Below are 24,768 nucleotides of genomic sequence, written 5' to 3' on the forward strand. Positions count from 1 at the left end.
CCAGAGGAAGTTGTATGAAGTATTTTTCTGCATTTTTAAGTAGTTCACTAGAGGTTGCCCTGAATTGCTGTGTATTTGCAATGAATTGAACTTTATAATGAATAAAATATACTGTAGATAAAATCATTTAAAGTTAAGCAGTTCATTTAATTATCCAGTCCGAAATGGTACCGCATCGAAATTCCTGAAACTAAGATATTTATCCCCACTATTAAACTGATGACGTCAACTTTGAAACGTATTAAATAAATGGATTGAAACCATTAAATCATTTAAAGATTAAAAAATTTATATAATTATGTGTTCGAGAAAGTTTATGACGCTGTCTTGAACAGTTAATAAACTTGATACAGGTGAAGAAGCCTATCATGCTGAACATTTCAAGCAAGACAAGATGAGTAGTCAAATTTTGATTAGAGTCTACTATCGTCACAATCGGTTATGGTCTGAAGAAACTGTAAATCCGTAAAAAAAATCCAAGATAATTTTAACATATTTTTAATGCCCTCGTTCTTCATAAATTTTCTAATAGTAGTGACATTCGTTAAAACTGATTTTTTTTCAGTGTGTTAAGTAGTGTCTGTAAAAGACGGATATTTTCGTGTAATGATCCTTGTCTTTACAGGAACTCAAGCTTCTCGCTTTAATTGCACGTTTTATAGTTTGTTCAAGTTCTGACGTCTGCTTTGTTAACTTGCCACTTACAGAGATGTTACTGATTAGGATAAATCCCATGGCTGCATCATCCAACACATGCATTTTACGATCCCTGCCAGCTACTTGCATAAACTTGTAGAATTTAATTCAAGATAAACTTCGCGAAACCGGCAAGTTTCGAATTTCAGGCGAGATCGATGCTTAAAGCGAGGTGCTTTAACTGTGTTCCGACTTTTCATTCCACAAGTGTGCAGTGTGTTCCTCCTGGTAAAATAATCCAGACAGCAGTTGAGGATTTTCAATTCCCTAATTCTCTCGAGAAAATTCGCAACCCAACTGACGGTGAATCCAATATTTGACTTGGCAGAAGCGGGCTTTTAGAACTCACGAAAAGCAACTTCATACTTCATATTCATCTTCTGGCAGCCGTCTCGAATTCGGCAAAAATAAAAGTGTGTAGTAACTAAGTCTATTTGTCTTGTCTGCAAGTAACGCGTATCGAACCGTCACGTTTAATGGTTCCATTAAAACGAAACTTCTTTAAGGCATTTTTAAAATGGTTCAACAAGCTTCCGAGAGCAATTGCAGCCATTAATTTGACGAATGGATATTGCTCAACGTGAAATGGCTGGAAAATGTGATTGTGTATACGAGCTACTTCAATGTAGGAGATGCACTCCAAAGGCGTGGCTTTTATTGAAATTTACCCCGAGGCGAAAATGACTTAGTCGAACAGTTCGGGCGCTGAAGCTCTTACAGATAAAGGGAAAAAGTAGAGTAGCGCTCGTGTCTGAGTCCAGTTATAACAGGTTCGTACTTTTTAAAAAATGTGCTGGACCAAAAATTAAAACACTGAAGTGGTGTGTGTAAATTTATGATGATGGTTTTTGTTATATGCTAACAGTTGAGCCACTTTGTCAATTTTCATGTTCTTACCATTTAAAAATCGTTCATAGCTTCGTAATCTTCTTTTTTTTTTTTATTATTTAAATTATTACAGAACATCGATTCTAATTTAGGAATGTGTCAATTTTTTTGAAATTTGGTGACGTCATTTCAAAAAAATATTACTTAGATGTGTGCTAACACATACTCCGGGATCTAGTAATCGCCTACACAAGTGGTCGAAAGAGTGAATGAATAAAACACGGCCTAAATTCCTTAAACTAATATTTTGTATAACAAACTATTTCTGCTAACATACAGTAGGTTAGAAATTAAACAGATAAAAATTTTATTATAGTTTGAAGCCATATCTCTAGCAAATACCGACGTAGTCCTTCCATCCGTACGACTTGTGTTTAACCTGTTCTAGTGCTCCGCCTCTTCCCCTCGAGCTGCTTTATTAACATCAAAGCAAATTCATCACTGAAACTCCACAAGCAATTAACATATGTTGCTACTTCGGACCACTTAAGTGTCCCGATTTCTGTATTAATCAAAGTTAAATATTTATACGAAAGAAAGAAAATTTTTACACCTATTTGAAAGTGCTTCTAGTGTTTGTTGGGTTGCCTAGTTGCTTTGATCTCGCTTCTGAGACCCAGTTAATATTTGATAAACGTATGTCTTAGAATAGACCTTGACCCTGCAGTTTCTTGTACTTGTAGTAACCACATGTCTGGCATTCTTGACCTGTGACTGTGTGTAACAGAATGGGGAAAAAATTAGAATAATGATACAAATGGGAGAAATCCTGATTTGCATATTTATTGTCGTGTGTGGCTATTTTGCATACAAATTTGAGATGATAATAGAATTTTACTCTCCGATGAATATATCCGTGTCACTGCGGAGCGCAATGTGTTTTGTTTGTAATTTTTATTTTTGGAACTGTTTTTGAAAACGGAGGCTATGTTTAGTAATGAAGTTGGAAAATTGTGATTACGTGATAATTTTATCTGAAAATGTGACATTTTACGATATCCCAGCAGTTTTTATAAAAATGACAGACTTTTTGAATTAGTAAAATTTCTACTTATAGTTGTTGGTAAAGTAGTAATACAAAAATTGTTATAGGTACTTTGCTTTATTATACAAGTTGTATTATACATTAAAGTCTGAAGGAAATTCATCAAAATCGGTTTTAAATTATTTTGCAAAATTAAAGTCAAAAATCTTACACTTTTATTTCTCTGCAGTTTTACGCACTAGAAACTTCTTAAAACCGTTGAATGTGAAACTTTTGTTTTCAAAAATGTATAGCTTTAATAACTGAAAATTTAAAATTTTAGAAAGTTTAAATTTAAGTAGGCAAGTACTATATTTTTCTTATACTTCAGAAAAACCTTTCGTTTTTATAAAAAACATCAAGTATGTGAAAATGTTTATTTACTGCTTGCAAGAACTTTAGACACGCATGATAACTTGATGTAGTGTTTGTAGAAAGTATAAACCGAATCATTGTTTAAAAAAGACCGGTTTCAACTCTCCTGTCGTCAAATAAAGTTCCACCTTCAGATTCTGCACAGAATAATTTTGTTGTTTTAAAACTTACTTTTGCTTTTAGTCAATATTTATGTACAGCACAATAGACACTTTGTTTCCACTTTAGCTTCGGTTTTATTTTTGTACCTTTTGCTAATATTAGCAAATCGTTCGTTTCGTTTCCTGCAGCTGCCGATTTCCATTCATAAGATGGCCATCCAGAAGCAAGCAGAACAAATCAATCACTTCCGAAATTTCCCGTGTGAGGATGTCACATGAATATTCATTGATAACTAGCGTCTCGTAAACAACCCATGAAATCCATTAGCTCGCATACCATCGATTCGTCTCGGCCGCCGCAAATGTAGGTCTCTGGGTCTACATCATATCCTTATAAAGCTCGATCCTCCGGCCGAGCGGCAGAAGCACTCGATTCGTTGGATGCAGCACATCGGAGGAGGCTTTGCCTTGACCTTCGGCTACCATGAGAGAGAGCAATCCGAATTAAACTAATTGACCCAATGAGCTGGTTCCGATCTTTCGATGGAACACTTTCTATTTTCCCACCAAAAGAGCATTCATCTTGAACCTGTTGGCGTTTTTCAAGTTCAATTTTTCTCTCGGGTTCCTCATTCCATAAAACCAGTCTGGTGGATCGGGGTCAGTGTATTTCTGGGTAATGACCATTCATTGAACTTGAGAGGAAAGGATTATGGAGAAATTGCCGCTATCGGGGTCAATGTTAAGAAAAAACCGGATGCTACTACGGGGCCTTTATTCGACCATTCACAATCAACAACATAAATTAAATAAATAGCATGGTAAGAGCGAATTTCTAAGGTGTGTGGCTCATCCAGATCTACAAAAATGTAAATCGCCGCTACCAAGAAGTTACTCTTTGAGAAATGAAAACAAAACACGGATACTACTAGAAAAAAGAGATTAAACAAACTATGACTCTACAAGAAAAAGAGTAACTCCAAGATCCACAGAGTCCACATCAAAATTCACTTAATTTTTTAAATAAATAAATTAGTTCACATTAGCTCGAATTGTAGGCGCTCCAAGCCCTGTATGCCATGTCAGCGGCGTCTCTCTTCCTCCTGTACTCGTGCCCGTGTCCACCATGGGTGGCGTGGATCACAGTATGACCGCCATCATCGTGTCCAGAATGTACCAGCTTCTTCAGACCGATAATGATAGACAGCATCAAAGCCAAAGCGGAAACCATCAAGGCCTTCATTGCCAAAAGACCGACGCCGCCGAGACCTAGTGCCGCCATCATCTTGCCCATCATCAAACCCATGATCAAGATTCCGCCCATGCCTCCTCCTTTTTTGCCGCCGCCGCCGCCGCCGCCGCCTCCTCCTCCACCACGAGGTGAACCTGTAAACAGTTAAGTCGTATAGTGTGTGGTGCCATCTACCGAGACGTCTTTAAAACCAAGGTATTTAGAGGTAAACCTCTAAATACCTTGTTTAAAACTCTAACCTGCTTAACTATGCAGGCAACCATTTATACACACGTGAAGTCTTCGAGTATAAAGGTAAGTGCACGTTTACAATTTGTGTTTTATTGGATCGTAAAGAAAAATGTTGGCGGTGCGCTGTAAGCTTTTAGTTTTATGTCCGCTGGTAATTTTGAGAGGCATTGAGGATTTATCGGGGCTCTGGCTTTGATATGGTGTCGAATTAATCGTGTTGGTGTTACAGTGTGTTAATTGGTGAACCGTTAGATTGGACTGTTGCGGGTTGCGGTCACCTGGTTTTTTAATTAATGTTTGTGGAATGTCCGCATTAATTGGAATGTTTAATGTGGAATTAATTTTGGAATGATGATAAATTTTGTTTGGCGATTAGCTTCTGCCTTGGCCTGGGTGATGATCACCAATTATCTTTAGATGTGAAGCTATCGGGGAAAAAGTTGTACAAACATTGTTACTGACGGGTGATGAGCTTGCAGTGTTGACAGTTGTGAAATATTCAACACTTTTATGATTCAGATTTAACATATTTAAATTGGTTTATGTAACAGTTATTGTCAAAAGTGTCTAGTATTTTCAAACTTTAAATATTTGTTGTGAAGAAGAAATCTGTGAGATAGGTTCTCTTTTGTAAAAATTTTTGTGTATGAAATTTTATATAATACTTATATCTTTAAAATACTTTTAATTGTTTACAGTTTGAAATTAAAAATAAGCAGATTAATAACGTCGTTTCAACGAATAACGTAATATCTTGAGAAAACACAAACAAATTAATATTGTTAAGAATTAAATTATTATGCTTTGAATAAGCCAATAAAAATAAACTAGGTGTAATGTAGTGGTATGTTTAGCCAAATCCAAACGTAAAACTTCTTAGTGCACGTTAGTAAAAACTAAAAGGTTTGTAAACTGTAAATAAAAAATGTAGATTTCATATTTGCCAAAATTGGCTCCTAGTGTAATTATAAATTTTCTATATTTATTACTAAATATTTTTGATGCATGTATTTGTTTAATTTTTGGATTATTTTTGTTCTGATAATGGACAGTTTTGCGTATTTGTTACTTTGAGGGTTTTGTGTTTTTTTTGTATCTTGCACACATTTTTGTAAGCAATGGAAAACATCTCAGTTCTCATTATTTTTCCATTTAGAATTGCTAAACATATTAAACAAGCAGTTTGTACAGAACTTCTATTCTAAAATAGTTTAGATGCGATTTGTTAATTTTTAAGCTGATTTATTTATTTTATCTTAATCTGTAGTAAAATGTGTAAAATAAATTTGTTCTTCGTTGGAACTGCAATAGTTCAGTAGTTAAGGATGACATTTGTTAATATCTATCAGTTATTAAAACTTAAGTAAATATATTGCTAAGTGACGAACATAATAATTCCTTTCGTGAAGTAAATGGTAAATTAATTTGCAACTAATTTTCCAAAAATACTATGAGATTCAGCAGAAATATTATTCCTCCAATTACTAAATTTGTGTTCTTTGATAAAAGTGCAAACATTAATTTATTGAGGAAATATGAGTTTAGTTAAAAATTATAATAAGCGAAAATGTGTTGATCAACGAAAGTAATAATTTGGCTGTCGTGACGTCAAGAGAAAGTTAAGTTAACTAACTCTCTTAAGTATTTATTAAAAAAATTCGAATTGCTTTAATTTTTTTTTTTATAAACTGTTCTATAAAGCCAGTTTTCCAAATATGAAATACTAGCGAAATAAGCAATTTAAAAAAATTTTTTTTTGTAAAATAAGTTTTGAGAATTTTTCATGAATATTTTAAAATTATTTTTGGTGTATTTAATAGCATGCCATTCTGCTAGTGTTGCTGTTATAACTTGTACAAAAATGAAAAACTAGTAGAAACAGCCCTTCTCGATACAGAAATGGTCAGATAATATATCATAAAGTAGATTAAATATTCCATAAAAATTCTTTTCCGGCTTGTCGAAACAGGAATTATAATGATACTGACAAACTAACATTAACACATCAATTCATGTTTTATAGTAAGTGTTCCTTCAGAGGTAGGCGGCAAGATAAAACATGTAATTTTTTGTTTTGGACTGACATGTATTTTCTCAAGAATGTTACTGAAGACTAATATTAAAATAGCTGGCTGGTGTGAGTTTTTTTTTTTAATTTTTATTGAATAAAAATTAAAATAATATTCTGAAATTTTGAATTGTTAAAAAAAGTGGAATTTCGTTGGTTATAAATCTAGTAAATTAAACAATAAAATAAGAAAAAAAAAAGGCAAAATAATACTGGGCCTTAAGTGATAAGATAATGACTTAAAAGCGAAGTACTTTTTTGTTTTACATTGTTTTTCAAATATGTTTACTGAATTCGTCAAAATATTTCTAAAAGTTACCAAAAGAATACTAAATTTTTCATGAAAAAATTTTTCGAGTGTATGTATTTTTTCTCTCCTGTTTCTATAATATTAAATATATTGAAGAAATAATGTAAAATAAAGGTGCAATCAATTTCTTCTGTATTTTCTACAAACCATTACCATTAATTCGTAAAAATATGCTTGAGGATAATTTCAGCTGAAATCATAGTATTTCTCATCACCCCTCATTAGTACAACAATGTGGAAGAAATGTTTTTTTTTGTTATATATTGTGCTTAAAATTACATTTCCAAAATTTAAAACAGTCAACATCAAAGGCGTTTTTTTTTCGATTGTATTGTACGTTTAGCTTAACTACCCTTCTTCACTTTTCCCTACGTAGTACTGTTTAAGTTGTTTGATTGTATTTAAAACACTACTAACTCCAAAAATGGATTACGATGAAAACATATTAGTACCATTTTGAAAATGAAAATTTTTGTTTTCATGGATTGAAGTAATTTCATTAATTCATGATGGTACTTTGTTTAAACAACTACAACTAAATAGGTTAGTCGGTGGTCCCAAGGTACCAGTACCAACCTCCTCCGCCACATCACTCATTACCTGCGTCAGTTCCCTCGATGTTGTTCAACGCATCCTTGAAGGCTCTTCCGAACCCTTCTCCTGGCATCAGTTCCGGCAGCTTGATCCTCACTTCATGCGTCTGGAGGTAGTTCTCCACCGCTCCAAACACGCTCTTATCGTCGGTGGCGGCCCTCGCGTCGTTCTCGCTCCTCACGCTGACCAAATGCACCCCATCGCTCAGCTTGACGTCGGCGGGCTGGGTGTTGAGGTACTGCCTCACGATCTTGCCCAGAATCTGCATCCCGTGACTGACGTCCGCCGTCTCGGCGTGTGCCGTCGCCGCCGCCGCCGCCACGGCCAGAACCAACACCAGAAGCTTACACATGTTCGCAGACACTTGCAATGTGACTTCAGCTATGAAATCTCACGCTTATATATCTTAGCAAAAAAAGTAGTCACTTTTCATTCGGAGGAGCTTAATGGAGCATAGACCAGTAAAAAATAAAGCGAATAATTTAGAGCAGTCTATGAATTGACCCGGTTAGCGGATGCCGCAATCTCTCCTGGCACAAGTACGATTCTTGTGTGGCCGCTGGTGATGGTCTTTCGGATTTTTTTCTAGAGATATCTAGAGCGAGTTAAGGTCAGCTGATGGTACTAACGTCTCTAATTGCGACCAACGGGACGGATGCTGCTTTCATTTAACACCATCCCCTATTTAAGAGCGTGCGTTATATGGAAGGACGCATTCGCGATGGAGCACCCTGTGAGGACCCACCGACCCAGTGGGTGCCATTAAAACGGTACCGAGATGGTACTTTTCGGCGATTATGCTAAGTGGTTTTTTGTGTGGATTCTGGCGACCTGGTTCGGTTTGGACGTTTGATGGACAATGGTCACTTTCAAAAAAAGAACCTTTTAACAAATTCCTTCAACTTTACTCTTGATTTCTCGTACTTTGCCGGGTGAACGAGAGTGCAGCGAATGACTAAAGAATGGAAGTGAATTGTGTGGCGACTTCAATGGGCGATCGAGCCACAGAATCCGGTCGTAATTTACAATTTTTGAATATTTCGAATAGTTCAGATTACTTTTGTAGTTTAATTTTTTGGCACCGCAAGTCTGGTTTTGTTGCTCCAATTAGCACCCGACTTATAATTCTAAATAATCACAATTAAAGTAAAATTAATTCCGTGTTTAAGAACCATCTTTGCTCATCGCTGGTAATTACCTTGGCGATTAAAACGGACTCGCAAATGTTTAGTTATTCTGGTGGAACTAAATTTGGTATATGCGGTGAAGGAAACCCGAAACAAGTTAATTGACGTATCATGCATGCGTCCGTCGTTCGTTCTTTAATTATATCACACAATGAACGTGTTTTTCGGATGGAGTTATATTTAAAATGCTTATTATTTACGGAAAAATTTTCTTGAAAAGTGAAGTTTGTGCGTCAGCCGGATTCTTTGTCTGTATCGTCGGCGTTGTTTATGTTGGTGATGACTGAAAAAAAATGAAGGAAACCAGTTTAGGAGAGCATCGACTGTCTCAATGGTCCGACTTAATATTAAGGACATTTTTTGTGTAAAATGAGGGCACGTTTTTTTTATTTTTGTGGTTAAATCGGTATACACTGAAAAATGTTTATTGGAAAGGCTACGTTGAAATTTGTTTTCCTTCTGTGGGTTGGTTTGTTTTGAACCTCTGCCGCGTATAAGCTGAAGTCGTGTCAACAAGTATAATGGAACTGGATTTCATTGATGTGGTTTCATTATTTTTATTTTTAGGAATAATTGTGGGAGCTTCTACGATTTCAACATTTCATTAGTAGGACTCGTCCTAGGTCTGTTAAGGGTGGTTTGTATGTAAATATTTCAGAAATTAGTAGATTTAAAAAATACTCTTATATGTTTCATTTTGTTTATGAACTGCAGATGTCACTTGCAGTGCCGAAACCAGAGAATATTTAGGTATAGGCGAACCTTGCGTTAGGCGCCCCTCCTCTATACATAAAAAAATGCAATTTTACAGAACAGTTTTATTTATATTTTTTAATAAGTATGCAAAACAGATACTATGATAAAATATAAAAAAAAGAAAAAAATTCGAGATTATACATATAGGATATAGGTATATAATATGTATGAATATGTAATATGTTTCTGAGTTTCCGTTCAAAATAAAAAAGATTAATATGACATAATTCTTGGTACAACATAATTTTTGGACGAATTTGGCGCCCCTTGTCGTTGGCGCCCCTAGGCAAGGGCCTACTCGGCCTATAGCTTGTTTCGGCACTGGTCACTTGTTCTTTCTTGAACCGCGAAAATGATGGTGAGTTATTAATTACGTTGCTATGGTTACATTATTACTGGCAATTTTTAAAGCTTCTTAAAACTGTTCAAAAATTCGGTTTTTAGCTTGTAAGAATAAAGTAATAAGCATTCACGTTCGGTAGAAGTAACCAGGGCCGTCTTAAGGATCCTCTGCGCCGGGGTGCGAAAATCAGCGTTGCGCCCCCCTGTCAAAAATTAATTAACTCTGTTTTTACAGAGTCTAGAGCCCCACACCAGAATCTAAAGTTACGGGTGGTTAACCTAGAAGCAGTTAACCTTCGCAATTCACTTAAATATTCTATTCATATATGCCAAAAATCAAAATTATAATGATGGTTCATCTATTTATTACATAAACAACATTGTTTATGTAATAAATAGATGAACCATCATTATAATTGTAATCGTTTGAACTTCCTAGCCACGTGGCTAGGAAGTTCAAACGATTACAATCAGTACAATCTTATTACAATTATATAATTTACACAGTACAGACGTCAGATCAGAATATTTAAACTTAAAACTATTATGTGCTATTTCATACAACAAAGTCAATTTTTCTCGCTTTCGAGATTTAAATTTTTTTTATTATTTCGACTATTTCAAAATCTATTTCTTTTTCAATGCTTATATGGCCAGGCTAGTTAATCTATCTTGGGCCATGGTTGACCGCAGATGATTTTTTATTAACTTTAGCTTAGAAAATGATCTTTCGCCCTCAGCTACCGTCACTGGAAGAGTTAAATATATACGTAGAGATGTTGAAAGATTAGGAAATGCGGATAGTAAATTATTCGAATATATGTATATAACTTAAAATATCAAATGGAGTTGTGTTCTTATTTATAAAAAATATTAGCAACAATTCTAACTCATGGAACAGAGATCTTCCCCATATATATCGGATCTATTTCCATATGTTAATTTCTGTTGTAAGTTTTTTGGCTCTAGCTCCGATTTCCTCCAATTTTCTATATTTTCTAAAAATGAAAAATGTTTATTATGTTGTATTAACAATTCACATCTTTCATTTATTTTTGCAATTGCCGTGTCGAATTAATAATAATAGAAATTGATTTTAAAATTTTGCTTTGGGTCTAAAATGAGCTCATCTGCAGTTTCGTAATTAAAATGTCTTTTTCGGGGACGTGGACGAACAATTTGAACAAATTCAGTTTCATACTCTAATTCTTCAGCAATTGATACTGAGTCAAATAACAACTGTTCAAACGCAGTGTCAGTACGGTTTGCGACTAACTTTTGCTGATTTGATCTAGCATTTTGACGGCCTCTGAAAGAATGACATCCCACTTTTGTAAATTTTTACTGAGAATATTAATTTTTGATAAAATATTGTACCAAGTAACTACTGAACATATCAACTTAAAACTCTTTAGTTTCGACATCAGTGAGCTTGCTATGTTCCTTGTGTCGCTATCATACTTATTATTTGAAAAAATAAAATAAGTACAATGCATCATACATTTTTTCCATATTAAAACGTAGCGTTAGAGCGTTAATTCTACATACTTTCTCACTGCGTATTTGACAGTGGTTTTAATGTCAAAGTGGGTAACTGATTCATGATCACCGTGATGTTGATCCGGAAAAAAATACATAAATTTCCTGGACAATTGAAAAAAAATCGTTATTTCCTTGTTTCAACGCAAATCAAAAATTAAACAATATATTATTTAGTTAGTTTTTTTCACTTTTCACGGTTCACTATTTTTTCAGAGCACTTTTCACTATTTTTTCAGAGAAGCAGACAACAACTCGCGGCGGGTGTTGCAAAACCAATGAAGAAATTTGTACTTTGGGGCAAAGTATAATTTATTTTTGAAAACGGATCATCAAAGAAAGTATTTACCGAAATAATGTTTTGGAAATAGTTTACAATTACCAGCGCGGCGCCCTTTAACATTGCTCTGAGAGCCGTCAATTTCGCCCCACGTGTTTTTGGCAGAATCGAAACATCATAAAAAAATAAAATAATACCTACATCGGCTAAATTTTTGGATTTCACCGCTATTTCGGCTTGTACATCATAACTAAGTTTTATTAAGATTTATAACGTGCGGACTATGGTCTAGATGTCATTGTAAAATAAATGCACGGGATTCTCTTCCCAGCTTCCCACGCTCCGATGATCACGTTAATTTTTATTACACTTAAGTGTTCGGCTGGCCGCTTGCGCCCGGGCGCCTTGCACCCCTTGCACCCCCGGGTTAAGACGGCCCTGGAAGTAACTGACAGAAACTTTTCTGTGGTTAAGTTGCAATCTTAAGATCACTAGAAATTTAAGATTAGCATCAACTGTCTAATTTTCTAATTCAAATGTCAAATCTGAATTGTGTGGAAAAAAAACCGAAGTTTTTCTAATTTCAACACGCTTCGTTTCAAGAAAATCCTTAAATACAGCATGGAAACACGTATAAATTTAGGTTTCCGAAGGCGAAGTTTTTCACATTTTAAACACGTTATAGCTGCCAGAATCAAATTTCTAAGGCGGTACCTATCTCCAATTGCGTGATTGTGGTGAAGATTTACTTTTCATTTTCTTGGATGAGACATGGATATACCAGAACGGATCCATGGTGAAATTGTGGATCCATGATGATGACATCAAAGCTTGTCCTCCTAAAAAAACTAGTGAAGGGAAAATATTCAAAATTTTACATGCGGGTTGCTCTTTGGGCTTTTAGAGGGATGCGATTTTCTCCTTGGTTCAAAAATAGATTCACCAGATTACCACAAAACCATCACATTTTCGATATTTGACCTTTACTTACTGTCATGTCACATTTTTGATACTTACTTTCTGACATTCCAGTAATACATTATACACTAGAACAATTATGTCCGCAGTTACACAGCTTAAAAAAAAAAGTTACCAAATCTAGTTACATCTACCGAACGTGAATTCCTTATTACTAAAAAAAGTTGAATTGTAAAGCTCTAGCTCTCTAAAAATTGTCCCCATCTGCTTTATTTTTAAGAATGAAAGAGTCTTAACATCTGTCATTCAACTAATAATAATTGAACATTACTGAACATTTTTTGCAATTTTTTCAAAAAACTTAAATCCGTGGCATGTTCAGACTTAATTATTAAATATTGCAATATTTGGTAACATACCTATTTATTTGTCATACACGAAACATTTTTAGACAAATAAACTTAGCAAATTCGTTGTAGGTTGTAAAACCTAAATTAATTTTACAACAAATTCAAACGTTTGAAATTTTGTTAATTTTTTAAGATTAATAATCAGTTTGCAGACGCTGTGTGTATCGGTGTTGTTCTTTTTATACATACAGTGCTTGTAGATATAAAGGTACGCGTCCATTTATCGGAATCGGTCACAAAGATCGGACTTTAAACTCGCCGTTTTTGCTTCACTAGAAGTTCTGGATTTGATTTTTTTTTTAGACTAAATTTTTTGTTATCAGTAGTATCGGCCATTAGATATAAGGAATTCACGTTCGGTAGATGTAACTAGATTTGGTAACTTTTTTTTTTAAGCTGTGTAACTGCGGACATAATTGTTCTAGTGTATAATGTATTACTGGAATGTCAGAAAGTAGGTATCAAAAATGTGACATGTAAGTAAGTAAAGGTCAAATATCGAAAATGTGATGGTTTTGTGGTAATCTGGTGAATCTATTTTTGAACCAAGGAGAAAATTGCATCCCTCTAAAAGCCCAAAGAGCAACCCGCATGTAAAATTTTGACTAGTTTTTTTAGGACAAGCTTTGATGTCATCATCATGGATCCACAATTTCAGCATAAATCCGTTCTGGTATATCCATGTCTCATCCAAGAAAATGAAAAGTAAATCTTCACCACAATCACGCAATTGGAGATAGGTACCGCCTTAGAAATTTGATTCTGGCAGCTATAACGTGTTTAAAATGTGAAAAACTTCGCCTTCGGAAACCTAAATTTATACGTGTATTACGTACAATTATTTTCAAAGCCGAGTGTTTTACCTCTTACAAAACAATGACGATTATATAAAACTTAAAAACCAATTGTAGAACGGAACGAACAAAGCATGTAGGTATATAAATCTGCGCAGTCGTCTTTCTGATTCTGATTATAATATTAACGGCACAAGCGCCGCTGTATCTGTATTATTTTAAAATTCGAAAAACACTCGACAACACTAGCGAACTTTACGGAGAATATTTCTGCCACCAGTTTAACTGTTTCCGTTTTACTCAATTTTTTGAAAACCACGAAATATTTCTTGTTTCTTTTCCTTTAAAATGAGCTTTCTCGTGATTACTTTCATGGAAATTGTTTCCATGCTGTATTTAAGGATTTTCTTGAAACGAAGCGTGTTGAAATTAGAAAAACTTCGTTTTTTTTCCACACAATTCAGATTTGACATTTGAATTAGAAAATTAGACAGTTGATGCCAATCTTAAATTTCTAGTGATCTTAAGATTGCAACTTAACCACAGAAAAGTTTCTGTCAGTTACTTCTACCGAACGTGAATGCTTATTAGGTGATTCCTCGCCGTCGACCATCAGCTATTAATATCCTCATTTTTAAAAAATACGTGTTTGCAGTATTGGTTGTGTTTCAGAGGCAAGGAATGTTCGATGCCAATGACTACAATTTTGTTATACTTTTTTTTTCTCGAAACACAGTTACATGGCGTGTTCTTATTTCCTGCTGTAATTTATCCTGCATATATCTTCAACGCACTACCAAAGTTCTGGTCTTGTAATTTAGTATTTTTGCTGTGGTCGCTAGATTGAGTACACAATTCCGTCACGCCACTCTCCTGAAAAACCTTCACCTTGCTATATTTTATTGTCAGTTCTTGTTAATGTTTCTGCAACTTTCTTTGGTACGAAGAGCCACATTTCATTTTCATTCTCGTAGGTTTTTTATTCTGCACGTGTTAAATTATTGATATGCCTTCTGGTTTTATAACATAAATATTTAATAATTATCTATAACAGACTTACAATACCTACGCTTGGTTAAAAATTCAAAATTTGTCACAGAACGTTGTATAGATTATCAAAAGTCGCTTCTAATTAATTTTTGGTATAAATAACTACTAACTTTTAAAAGTTATGTGCTATATGTAAATTATTGTTTTCTTTTGCTGTCACAAATATTGCGACCCTTTGATTACGACAGCAAAAAATTTATTCGTATTTTGGTTAATTAAGAGCTCTTTGAAAAAAAGCAAATATAGAACGTTTTTACCTAATGAACTGAACTTGACACATATGCAAAATATAGGTACAAATGGCAAATTTTGAGCAGAACTTATCCGGGAGGTCACGTGCACCACATAATAGTCTCCGATTAAATTTCCACCCTTACACCCTTTATTGCCTCTCCATTGCAAAAGATAAACTCTCTAATAATACGTAATTTAGTCCCAAAAGCTCATCACCACACTTCACCCAATTACCAACTTTCTTCCCAAATCCTTCTAAAAATTCCAGTCCATGCACTCATAAATCACGAGAACCCTAAATCTTCACCGCCCGTAAACACCGATTTAAATATTCAAAAACCCACCCTCTCAAGCGACAATCTAAAAAACCAGCACAAAAACAGTTTTCTCTTTAATTAGTACAACGAGGGTATTTGCGAGAAGCTAGAAACCACAACACAAAAACTTTAATTACTTTTGTCAATTTTAATTTCACGAAAATGAGTTAGATGGTGATTTTTATTTTGCGTGGTTAGAGTATTATCGAGGGGTTGCACAGAAAGCTCGGACAAGTGCGGTTTCCAATTAATTAAAATTTCCTAAAATTTACTGGACTCGAGGTTTAATTTAGGAGATGTTGAACTCGAGGATTTTTCTGGTCTGCAGTTGCACTAGCCGGAGAGTGTTCAGTCAGCAGTGATTCGTGAATTATGGATGATTGTATTAATTAATTGTGGACGTGGAGATAATGCAAATTGGATAATTACACAACTATTCTGTCTGAAACAGTGGTTTATAGATTCTAATTTTGTGCGAAGTGTAAGTAATGACAACTAGTTCGTAGTGGAACTAATTAGTAGTGGTCGAGCAAGAAGGACCAAATTTTGCAATTTTGATGGGTTGTGGAAGACGGCTGTTTTACTGTGACACATGAGCGAACAAATACCTAGGATCGATGGATTTTTGACTTCGATGCAAACCAGACGCATGAATCATTCTGTTTTTGAACTCTACTGACTTACTACATTACCTGGAAATTTGTCACTTTCTGCGACATTTACCCACGAAAACAATACGAGACAACCGGTGCTTGTTTGTAAGCAGAAAATCTCTGAAATAATGGAATGAGGTAATCCATAAAATATCGTGACGTCAGCGACCATCACAAAAATAAACTCGAAACTTTTCTGCTGAACTTCTAAATCACTCTGGCTAAACATAATCGGGCTGGCTTTGGTTAAGTTAACGAAGCGGGTTTAATTTCGTAATTACCCCTTTGGCCAGTCGGGGTGCAAAGACTGTGTAAATCTTGTCTGTTGTTGGGGTGGTTCGGGGAGAAGTTGGAGGAATATTTACGAGGGAGGGATAAAGACAGCTATTGTTCTGTATCACTGTAGTATATATTCGCTCGACTGATTAATTAATGTACGGTTGTGGCTACAAGTTAGCATACACTAATTTTACCCGATTTATTTTTAATTTCGGCAATAATTCGTGCATGAAACGTGCTTTAAAACGGAGTTATTCTTCTGAAAATGGTCAATGACCGGTCGTGACGTCAGATAACGCGTGCCGAATTTTCATTGTAAAATGTAACCACTAGATAATTTTTTATAACGCGAATTAATTTTGTTGAACGAATTTAAATAAATAATAGCATTTAAAATTATTGCAAAAGTGAAAAAAAAGTTCGACACATCAAACGTTTTTACTTGCCGAGCGTAAGCTAATGACCCCTGGAGTACGAAAAAATAGGTCTCCCGTTTCCACGTGCGTGTCTGTCTGTTTGTCGTCTGTCCGAATTTTTATTAGAATCTCCGAAAATCGAAAAGCCAAAAAATCGGAAAAAAAATTAAAATCGGAAAATTGGAAAACTCAAAAATTATAAAATCGTAAAATTATAGGAATGTCAAAATTGTAAAGTCAAAAAACTGTGAGATCAAAAAATTGAAAAATGGAATATCGAAAAATTCAAAAACTAAAAATCGAAAAATTGAAAAATCGAATAAATGAAAAAGTTTCAATATCCAATAATTGAAAAATGGAGAATTCTAGAATAGTAAAATTGGAAAATGTTAAAAATTCTATTTACTATTACATATTTAAAACTGAAATGAAAACTACAAAAATTGCAAATCGAAAAACTGAAGAAACAAAAAAAATTAAAAATTGAAGAATTGAAAAATTCAAGTAAAAAAAGCTGCGTGCTACTTATTTAGGCCACTGATTTTATCTTTATAAAGGTTATCAGAAAACAAAAATCAGAAATTCGGATTCGACTCAGAATACCAACTTTCAAGTTGTTTTAACGTTATCTAACTGTCGTGTCTGCTTTTTAGAATAATTAACGAAAATCGAAATTTGAAGTTATTTAGCGGCGGACTTTGATATTCAGCTGTATTAGTTTGGAATAGAGTTTACATTGGGATATTTATAATAATTGCTAATACTGCTCCAGAGCACTAAACATTAATAATAGTAGAACAGATATGAACAGTAAGTGTAATGTAATGAAAACACATAGAGGCTATACAAACAGTTAAACAACTAAACGTTTAGCTAACTTTGCAAGTCACATTGTTTGTTACCACCATGTAATCGAAAGCAATTTGCCTTAAAGTTGACTGTAAATAATATACTTATATGGTTGTCGGAGTTAATACGTGCCACTAAATATTAAACGGCTTAAAATTTAGGTTATTTATTCAAATACTACGGCAGGTTACAAACGACTTCCTGATCAAGATGTAGCGTGTTTCCTCTTTTCCACTTTAAGCACAAACTTACATACATTTTTTTAATTTTTAGCGGTGTCCAGGTAATTTAAGCTTGGTTATGGGACACCCACTTAAGTAACGCTTGTTGCAAGCTCTTTGATACACAGTAGACGCCGGCCCTGACTTTTGTAAATTCCTCGGAAAGTTGCATGCCTTCAAAGTTAACAAAAAGTTGGAGTCAGCAGATAGCGCATACTTTGAGGAACTGAACTAAACACCTTAGCTTTGTAACTTGTACATCACGCGAGGTATTGTGTTATCCACCATCTGCTCCTTTTGTTGGTTTCTGTGCTATGACTTTGTAGGTAAGCCATATATGCAGCATGTCTGCATCCGGAAAATTTCTAAAACCACCATTCCGGATCTGGTATCGTATCACTTCGCTCATTAAACTCATCCCACTTTACTAAACTAATTAATTTCATTATGTCCGTCCGTTCGTGCAAAAAGCACCTACAATAACGCGCTGAAACATCTTCTAAGTATATTCTTTCGATTTAAATTTAAATCGCCGATAAAAAAACACGCACACGTGAAATTTCAAGCGGTTAACCGCATTTCAAACACCACCCAATTTCCGACGCCTTAAGGATGAGTATAAATATATGAGACTTGATAAAAGTCGGAGACCTGGAAGATACATCCTTTTGGGTGATTTATCTCGACGTTCGACTCTCTTGATAAAATACAAGGGTATATTTTTAAGGGGAATATATTGCTTGACATGTGGCGGCTAAAAACTGACACTGAATCAATATTTGCAAAGTTCATGCTAGCGATGACGTCACGCAGTGTATTGCTGGTTGTCGAACTTAAAAATTAATATGCGCCGACAGCACGTCCAGGGGAGGGAGTCCCTCGTCGCGAATAATTTAAAATTTTATTAAGAGGAAGCTTTTTAATATCCACAACTTTATTCTCTCTTTTATTGATGCCGCAACCACTTCTTCACGACAAAACCGATCTTTTTTCGAGGGTGCTCTAATTGTGTATATTAATTTTTTCTTCTTTTGAATCTCGGGAGCTGTCTTTTCTTTTCAGAATTAATTTCTTTGGTTTATTAAAGTGCAGGAGGGACGGACCCTGTGTTACTTCAAGTTTTTCTTAAAGCAAATCAGGAATATTAGAGATTAATTGAGATTTTTGTTCTCTTGGGTTTATTTATTTTCGTTGAAGAACCTCGAGTACAATCGTCGCGAAATGGCCGAGCGAAAGTTTTTTAAATTACTTTCGGGGGGATTGTCGAGTAGACTCCTGAACTGTGAAAGTTTTTACCAAAACGACTAGAATATTTATCTTGTTTTATTGTTTTCTGAAAATTGAATACCTCAGTCTAAATACTTTTACATTTTTTTTCCCGCAATTTTCCATTTTTTTATTGTTTTCTTTAATGATATGTAATGCATGGACTTGTGATATGTAAAATCGATTTTTTTTGAGAAAAGGAGACGATTGGGTATCGTTTCCCCATTTTGGCTGTTGTACCTTCCATAAATTCGTTCAAATATTTGAAAAATATTACTTTTAGCAATTTTTCTAACACTTTCCAGCGATTCACGTAATCTACTTCACTCACATTATTAATTTGTTGCAGTTACGGTTATATAATATCAACAGTATAAAGCCCAAAACATTTTATATTCTGTCTGTATGTAGTTCTCGAGGGGTTTCTTTTGGATTCATTTTTTAAAAGACTGTATATACTATCAACGAAGACGTCTTATTGGAAAATTAAATTTAGGAGGATTTCACTTTGAAGACTATTTGGTAACGAGTTTTTTAAGGGTGTATCTTGCAAACATTCTTTCTGATTTTTTCTGCTAAAATTTAGAAGGTCGTAAGGTTGCTCAGGTGATCATTTTAAATGTTGTGATTTATGTTTATTTTTGCAAGCAACAAATATTGCGAAAACTAGAACAAAAGGAATTGATTCCATATTTTTACTCTATAAAAAATATATATAGGTATAGTGAACCAAGAGCTATAAGGTTATATGGCCATCATAAAATCATCCCATTGTGTCGAAGTTATGTTGTTTACAATAGAAAAGGTTTTAGGGTCGTAAATAACGAGTCCACTACAGCTCGACCGGCTCTTGTGGTTTCGTTCAGGGGCGGCTTTCACTAAATATGAAAATCCACCACTCCACTATTTCTTTAGTACCTGCAGCCGCTGAGGGTTCCGAAATAACCACTCGCTTTGAAAGCCGGCCCTGTTAAATATGAGCAAGAAATGTTTAGAAGATGATTTATTGCCAACCGGTAAGCTTAGTGCGAACCACACAAAGGGGGTATTTATTTGCAGTCAACTACTTTTATGATGGCCATATAACCTTATAGCTGTTCGTTCACTATACCTTATTTTAACAGTTCAAAGTATTGAATAGACTGTTTTAAAAAATTACATAGTTGCATAAGCACTTATGAAGAAATAATTTAACCTTTAACAACCTCATATATAAGCCTAATTAACCCATACTTCACCCTTCGATGAATCATAACTAACTGTCCCACACGCCGTTGCACAAATGCAATCTGCACTCCACACGCAAATCACATTTACCCATCATGTGTAAAAATATAAAACTCAAGTCTTCCAGCTTCCTGCAACACAATGCGTTTGCTCTTCGTTAGTATCTCAGTGTTCCTTTTCAGCCCCTGTTTCGGAGGTTGGGTCCGCGATCTAATTTCCCCCAAAGGATGGCATTTAGGCGACAGTCTGGTCCTCCACTTGACGGATTCCCGTCAGCCCAACTCCACTTTCTTGGAAAGACACTCTATCATGATGGATTATGGAGGTTATGGTGTTAGTGTGAGCAAAATCCCAAAGAGAAGGGCGCTGGAAGTGGGATTGTTCACAACCGGGTTTGGGGAAGGTGAGATTTTATTGATAAAGGTCGGTGGTTTTCTGGTTTTAATTGAAAGGCGACCGCCGATCAGCGGGAGTATTTGTTTGGGGGAAAAGGTCGTGTGGGAAATTTAAAGTGAGTGAGGGCTGACAGAAGGCGTCCTCCTGCAAAAAACTTTTTAAAGCTTCCTCTCTATTAATAATTTTTTTTTCTCGGCGAAAAACATGACGGTAATTAGGGGAAAAGTTTGCCCGGGCTTAAAATGGTGCACTTTTTAATTTACGGTTTTTTTTTGTATATTTTAATAACAAAAAGTAGTGAAGCTTCTGTTAATTTTTGGCAAGCTTCAAATAGTTAAAATAGTGTTAATTTTAATTTAATGACTTTGCTTCTCCTGTGATAAGTGTAATATGGTTTATTATAAAATTTTCTATTTTGCATGGAGAATTTGATAAATTTTCAACGTAATTATTAAAATAAATTGCGTTGAAAACTTCATTTATTTTTCATTTTACATACTGTATTTACTGCAAATTCTCTGAAAATTTCGCCGTACATTTCAGTTAGTTTAGCTTAAAAGCCACAATACTGAAGATAACTGCAGTTCCTCCATATATTCCGATTTCTGCACGATTTCACTAAATTTCTCTTTTCAGTTTATTAACTGAAAATATTACAATCAGATTACAGATATGAGATCGTAATTTTTACCTCGTTGAAAGAATTCTAATCTTCCAGTTAAAAAATTAAACATACCTACATAAATGATCTCACAGTTGAACAAGTATGTAAAAAAACCCATTAAACTTATTTGTCGTCGCAGGACCACTCAGTTTTACCTGAAAAACGACGATAAAATGGCAGACCCTCCTCTTTAGAAAAAAATTGACAGTAAGAGGTTCCCATTGTGTTTAAAAAAGAATTTTTATTTTCGCAATGCTCCGTTTAGCTTCGTTTTTATATTTTACGTTTATGCAGAGGACAGTATTTATATTTTGGTTTCTTAAATTTGCTACGCTTCTTGCGCAGGTCACATCGTAGTTCACTACTTCTATTTTAACTTTTTAAAATTTCATTCCACCTTGCCAATGTTTGAAGTCTTTGTTCAGCCTCAAGTTTGTACAAGCCTGCTTCAGCGGCCCTTAAACGGGAGGAAAAAGGGAAATGGGAGGTTTGTTTGTTGTAATTTAAGTTTGAAATTGTCAAGGGGCGCTGTACTGGGATATTTTAAGAATTTATTGGGGACTGGATGGAGTGGAGTTGTTAACTTTTTAAATTTTCGAAGTTATGGGTTCTTGTTTATGTATGTTTGAAGTATTGGCGAAGTTTAATGGAATCAAAAATGTATCACAACCTTGAGGATCGGTATCGAGGAAGAAGGGAAGAGGTGGAATGAGGGGATTTTGGGGAAGTTTGTATTTGTTTAACACTAATTCATTAATTTATGAGTAGTTAAGTTCTAGTCGGAGATTTTTCTTCAAGCAGTTACTAAATCAGTGTTTGCTTTTTAGTTAGAACTACGTAGAGCGTGAATTCACAAAAAAGGGTATTTTGTGTTAAAAGAAGATATTTAGTGCAAGTTGTATAAAGCGAATTCAAAACTGAACTGAGCTTGCTACAGCACAAAACTGGGTTTAGACAAGCTGAGTTTAAACCACGAACAAATTTATTCTGCTGTTGGTTTCTTTGGGCGAAAAGTGAATGCCATTCACGACAAAATGAACTTACTAGAAGTCAAGTTTAGAAGTTTTTGCACGTGATCTAGATCTTATTTAAACGAATTCATTTTCATGTAAATATTTAAAAAGATTCGTTGTGAACAGTCAAGTAAAATACAAACAATGAAATTAAAATTTTATAAAATTTTCATCTGGAATTCCGCTCTTCAACTATTTCATATAATTTGCTTAACATCTGCCGTACACGGTAAGTGGCATTGGAAGCTATTTTGGTTTAACAGACATATAAAATCATGTCTACACCATGTCGTAAAGTAAATAATCAATGTCTTAAAAAAAACGTGCTTCTGCATTTGACTTTTATTTCTGTCTTATGTAAGAACATATACGTGCCGGAACAATTTAAATCGATTTCTATTTCTGTACCAGCAATTTAGCAATATTTATGTTCTTGTATTTTGTAAAGAGCCCTACTAAAACCGTGTAAGTTATGAATAATTCCAAGCTTTTGTATTTTGCATTTATATTGAGCATTTAAACTTGAAAGTAAACAGCTGGATCTACAATAAAAGCCTCATTGCAGGTTATACTCCCGTTTCAGTAACACCCTTGTAAATAAAACTGCTTTGTAGATGTAGTCATTACAATTCGGAAAAGCAATCGTTAACATGTGCGAATAAATATTTATAAACTGTTGTTTGGTATATTTGGTTGCCTAGCTGATTAGTAACAAATACTTTTAGCTCGGGGTTCAAAGAACTCTGCCTTCAGTCTAATAATCGGCTATAAGCTTGCAACAATGGCTGCGATAGGTCTTTCAGTGATGGGAGCTTTCGTTCTTAAGTCGTTAATGGTAGCAAAAATAGCTGCCTTCATGTCCACGGTTCTGCTAATAAGCAAGCTTTTTCACAAACAGGAAGAATCCTCCCACGCTCCTAAACACATCGAACTGGAACCTCCCACGGAGTTGCATTCCGATTTTTCGGAACTGTCACCTTCCGGTAAGTTTCCGGTAATTTTTTGAAGGTATAGTGCACACGCCTAAATGTCCGTTTTTTTTTGGTAAATATATAAAACTTTCAGGGGTTATATGCGCTTAAATATTAAACATTACCACAACTTCTTTATCCGGTGGTTAAATTTTTAAATCCTTATTTTTCTCATGTTGCTTCACGTAAACTTCCTTTTAATAATAAATTTATTGCGTTTTTTTGTCAAAAGTTCTTAGTTCATATATTTTATTTTCGCATAAAGCTTACTTTTAGGTTTTTACAACCTATTTACTTCTGTTCGTATTATTCGTATTCAACTTATGTGGCTCTGTTTAAATATCCTTCGGCGAAAGATATTCTAAAAGAAAAGTTAGAAGCCTGTGCAAAATAAAGTATTTAGCACACAAAAAACTACACTGAAACTCAGTATCACACAAAATCTTTCTTAGAGATAAGTTCCAAGCAGCTACAAAAATATAGCGCGTTTCATTTACCTTGAATAGGCAAATCGTCGATTGGCAAAATTATTTAAATTCACACTAAATAAAATGGTAAAAAATTGTTCGTTTTTATGTCTGTATTAAGCTCTTGATTAAAAACCGTCAAATTTGTAATTTGTAAATATAATATACTTATTACTTGAGAATTACTAGTAGCTGCTATAATTTGTCTAGATTAGATTTACTTTCTTCAGCTCGTTTACCAGTTTTATCGTGTTTATTTTTAGATTTGTGTTATTATTTCACTTCCCTATTGCAGCCTCTTTGGTTGTTTTATTCCTTTATCAAGAATTTTTCTATTGACAAATTTCCTGTAATGAAGTTCTCTTTACAATAATTATTATCTAAAATAAGCACCGTTTTCAAAATGTAAAAATTTGCCCCTCGTTATTAGGCGCACACACTGTACTTTTAGTAACAATTTCCTCTGAATTTTAGGATATGAGTATTATTATCCTACCGGCTCGGATGCTTACTACTCGTACGCGAGTCTCCCTCAGGGCATCGATTACGCGACTCCGGAGCACGCTGCTGGCAACTCGACGCTTCCGGCTGTTCCGAGTAATCAACAAGTTGCCAGACGGCGGGATCCAACGAAGAGGAGAAAAGTTCCTGTCATTACTATCCATCAGTATTCTGTTAAGACGTGATGGAGGAATACTTGTTTTCTGTTGTTAATTTATTCATGTTTGTAATAAATTCGACTTTTTTCCCCTTTTTGTTATATGGAGGTTCATTGGAGAGCTTCTGGCGTTAATTGAATTATTGAACTTGAGCTACAAGGGAAAAATCGAAAATTGCTAACAATTTTCTGTTATAATTTTCAATAGCGGCAATGATGAAGCAAGAGGAATTACAAAAAGCGAAGTACTTTATTTCGTTAGTGTTGTTGTTAAAATTGGTCATTTCAGGCAGCTAGCTAATTTTGCTTTTGTTGGTCGTGT

The 24,768-nt window shown here is 34.6% G+C and overlaps 2 protein-coding genes across 2 annotated transcripts in view; one reads left to right on the plus strand and one right to left on the minus strand.

The window, feature by feature from the left end:
- LOC135134508 (uncharacterized) overlaps positions 1–24,549 on the plus strand; it is a 78,022-nt gene extending 53,473 nt beyond the window's left edge. The window contains exons 2-4 of the mRNA XM_064063212.1: positions 20,460–20,680; positions 23,076–23,333; positions 24,263–24,549. Of these exons, the coding sequence (XP_063919282.1) occupies positions 20,587–20,680; positions 23,076–23,333; positions 24,263–24,474 (564 nt within the window). The 5' untranslated portion in view covers positions 20,460–20,586 and the 3' untranslated portion in view covers positions 24,475–24,549. The remainder of the gene's footprint in view (positions 1–20,459; positions 20,681–23,075; positions 23,334–24,262) is intronic.
- On the minus strand, positions 3,843–7,919 carry LOC135139312 (uncharacterized). Its single transcript, XM_064069511.1, has 2 exons — positions 7,546–7,919; positions 3,843–4,470 (listed from the first exon to the last, which is right to left on the minus strand). Exons 1-2 carry the CDS (start codon positions 7,889–7,891, stop codon positions 4,127–4,129), a joined length of 690 nt encoding a protein of 229 aa, XP_063925581.1. The 5' UTR covers positions 7,892–7,919; the 3' UTR covers positions 3,843–4,126.
- Positions 24,550–24,768: the final 219 nt, after the last annotated feature.

This window comes from Zophobas morio, unplaced genomic scaffold, assembly GCF_036711695.1.
Source record: "Zophobas morio isolate AGI-343-1 ecotype UQ-CSIRO unplaced genomic scaffold, CSIRO_AGI_Zmor_V1 ptg000004l, whole genome shotgun sequence".
Classification (NCBI taxonomy): Eukaryota; Metazoa; Arthropoda; class Insecta; order Coleoptera; family Tenebrionidae; genus Zophobas; species Zophobas morio.

Coding starts and splice junctions, on each gene's coding strand:
- LOC135139312 (XM_064069511.1), bottom strand. CDS start 7,891: ATGTGTAAGCTTCTGGTGTTGGTTCTGGCCGTGGCGGCGGCGGCGGCG. Junction 4,471..7,545: donor CATCGAGGGAACTGACGCAG/GTAATGAGTGAT, acceptor AACTGTTTACAG/GTTCACCTCGTGGTGGAGGA.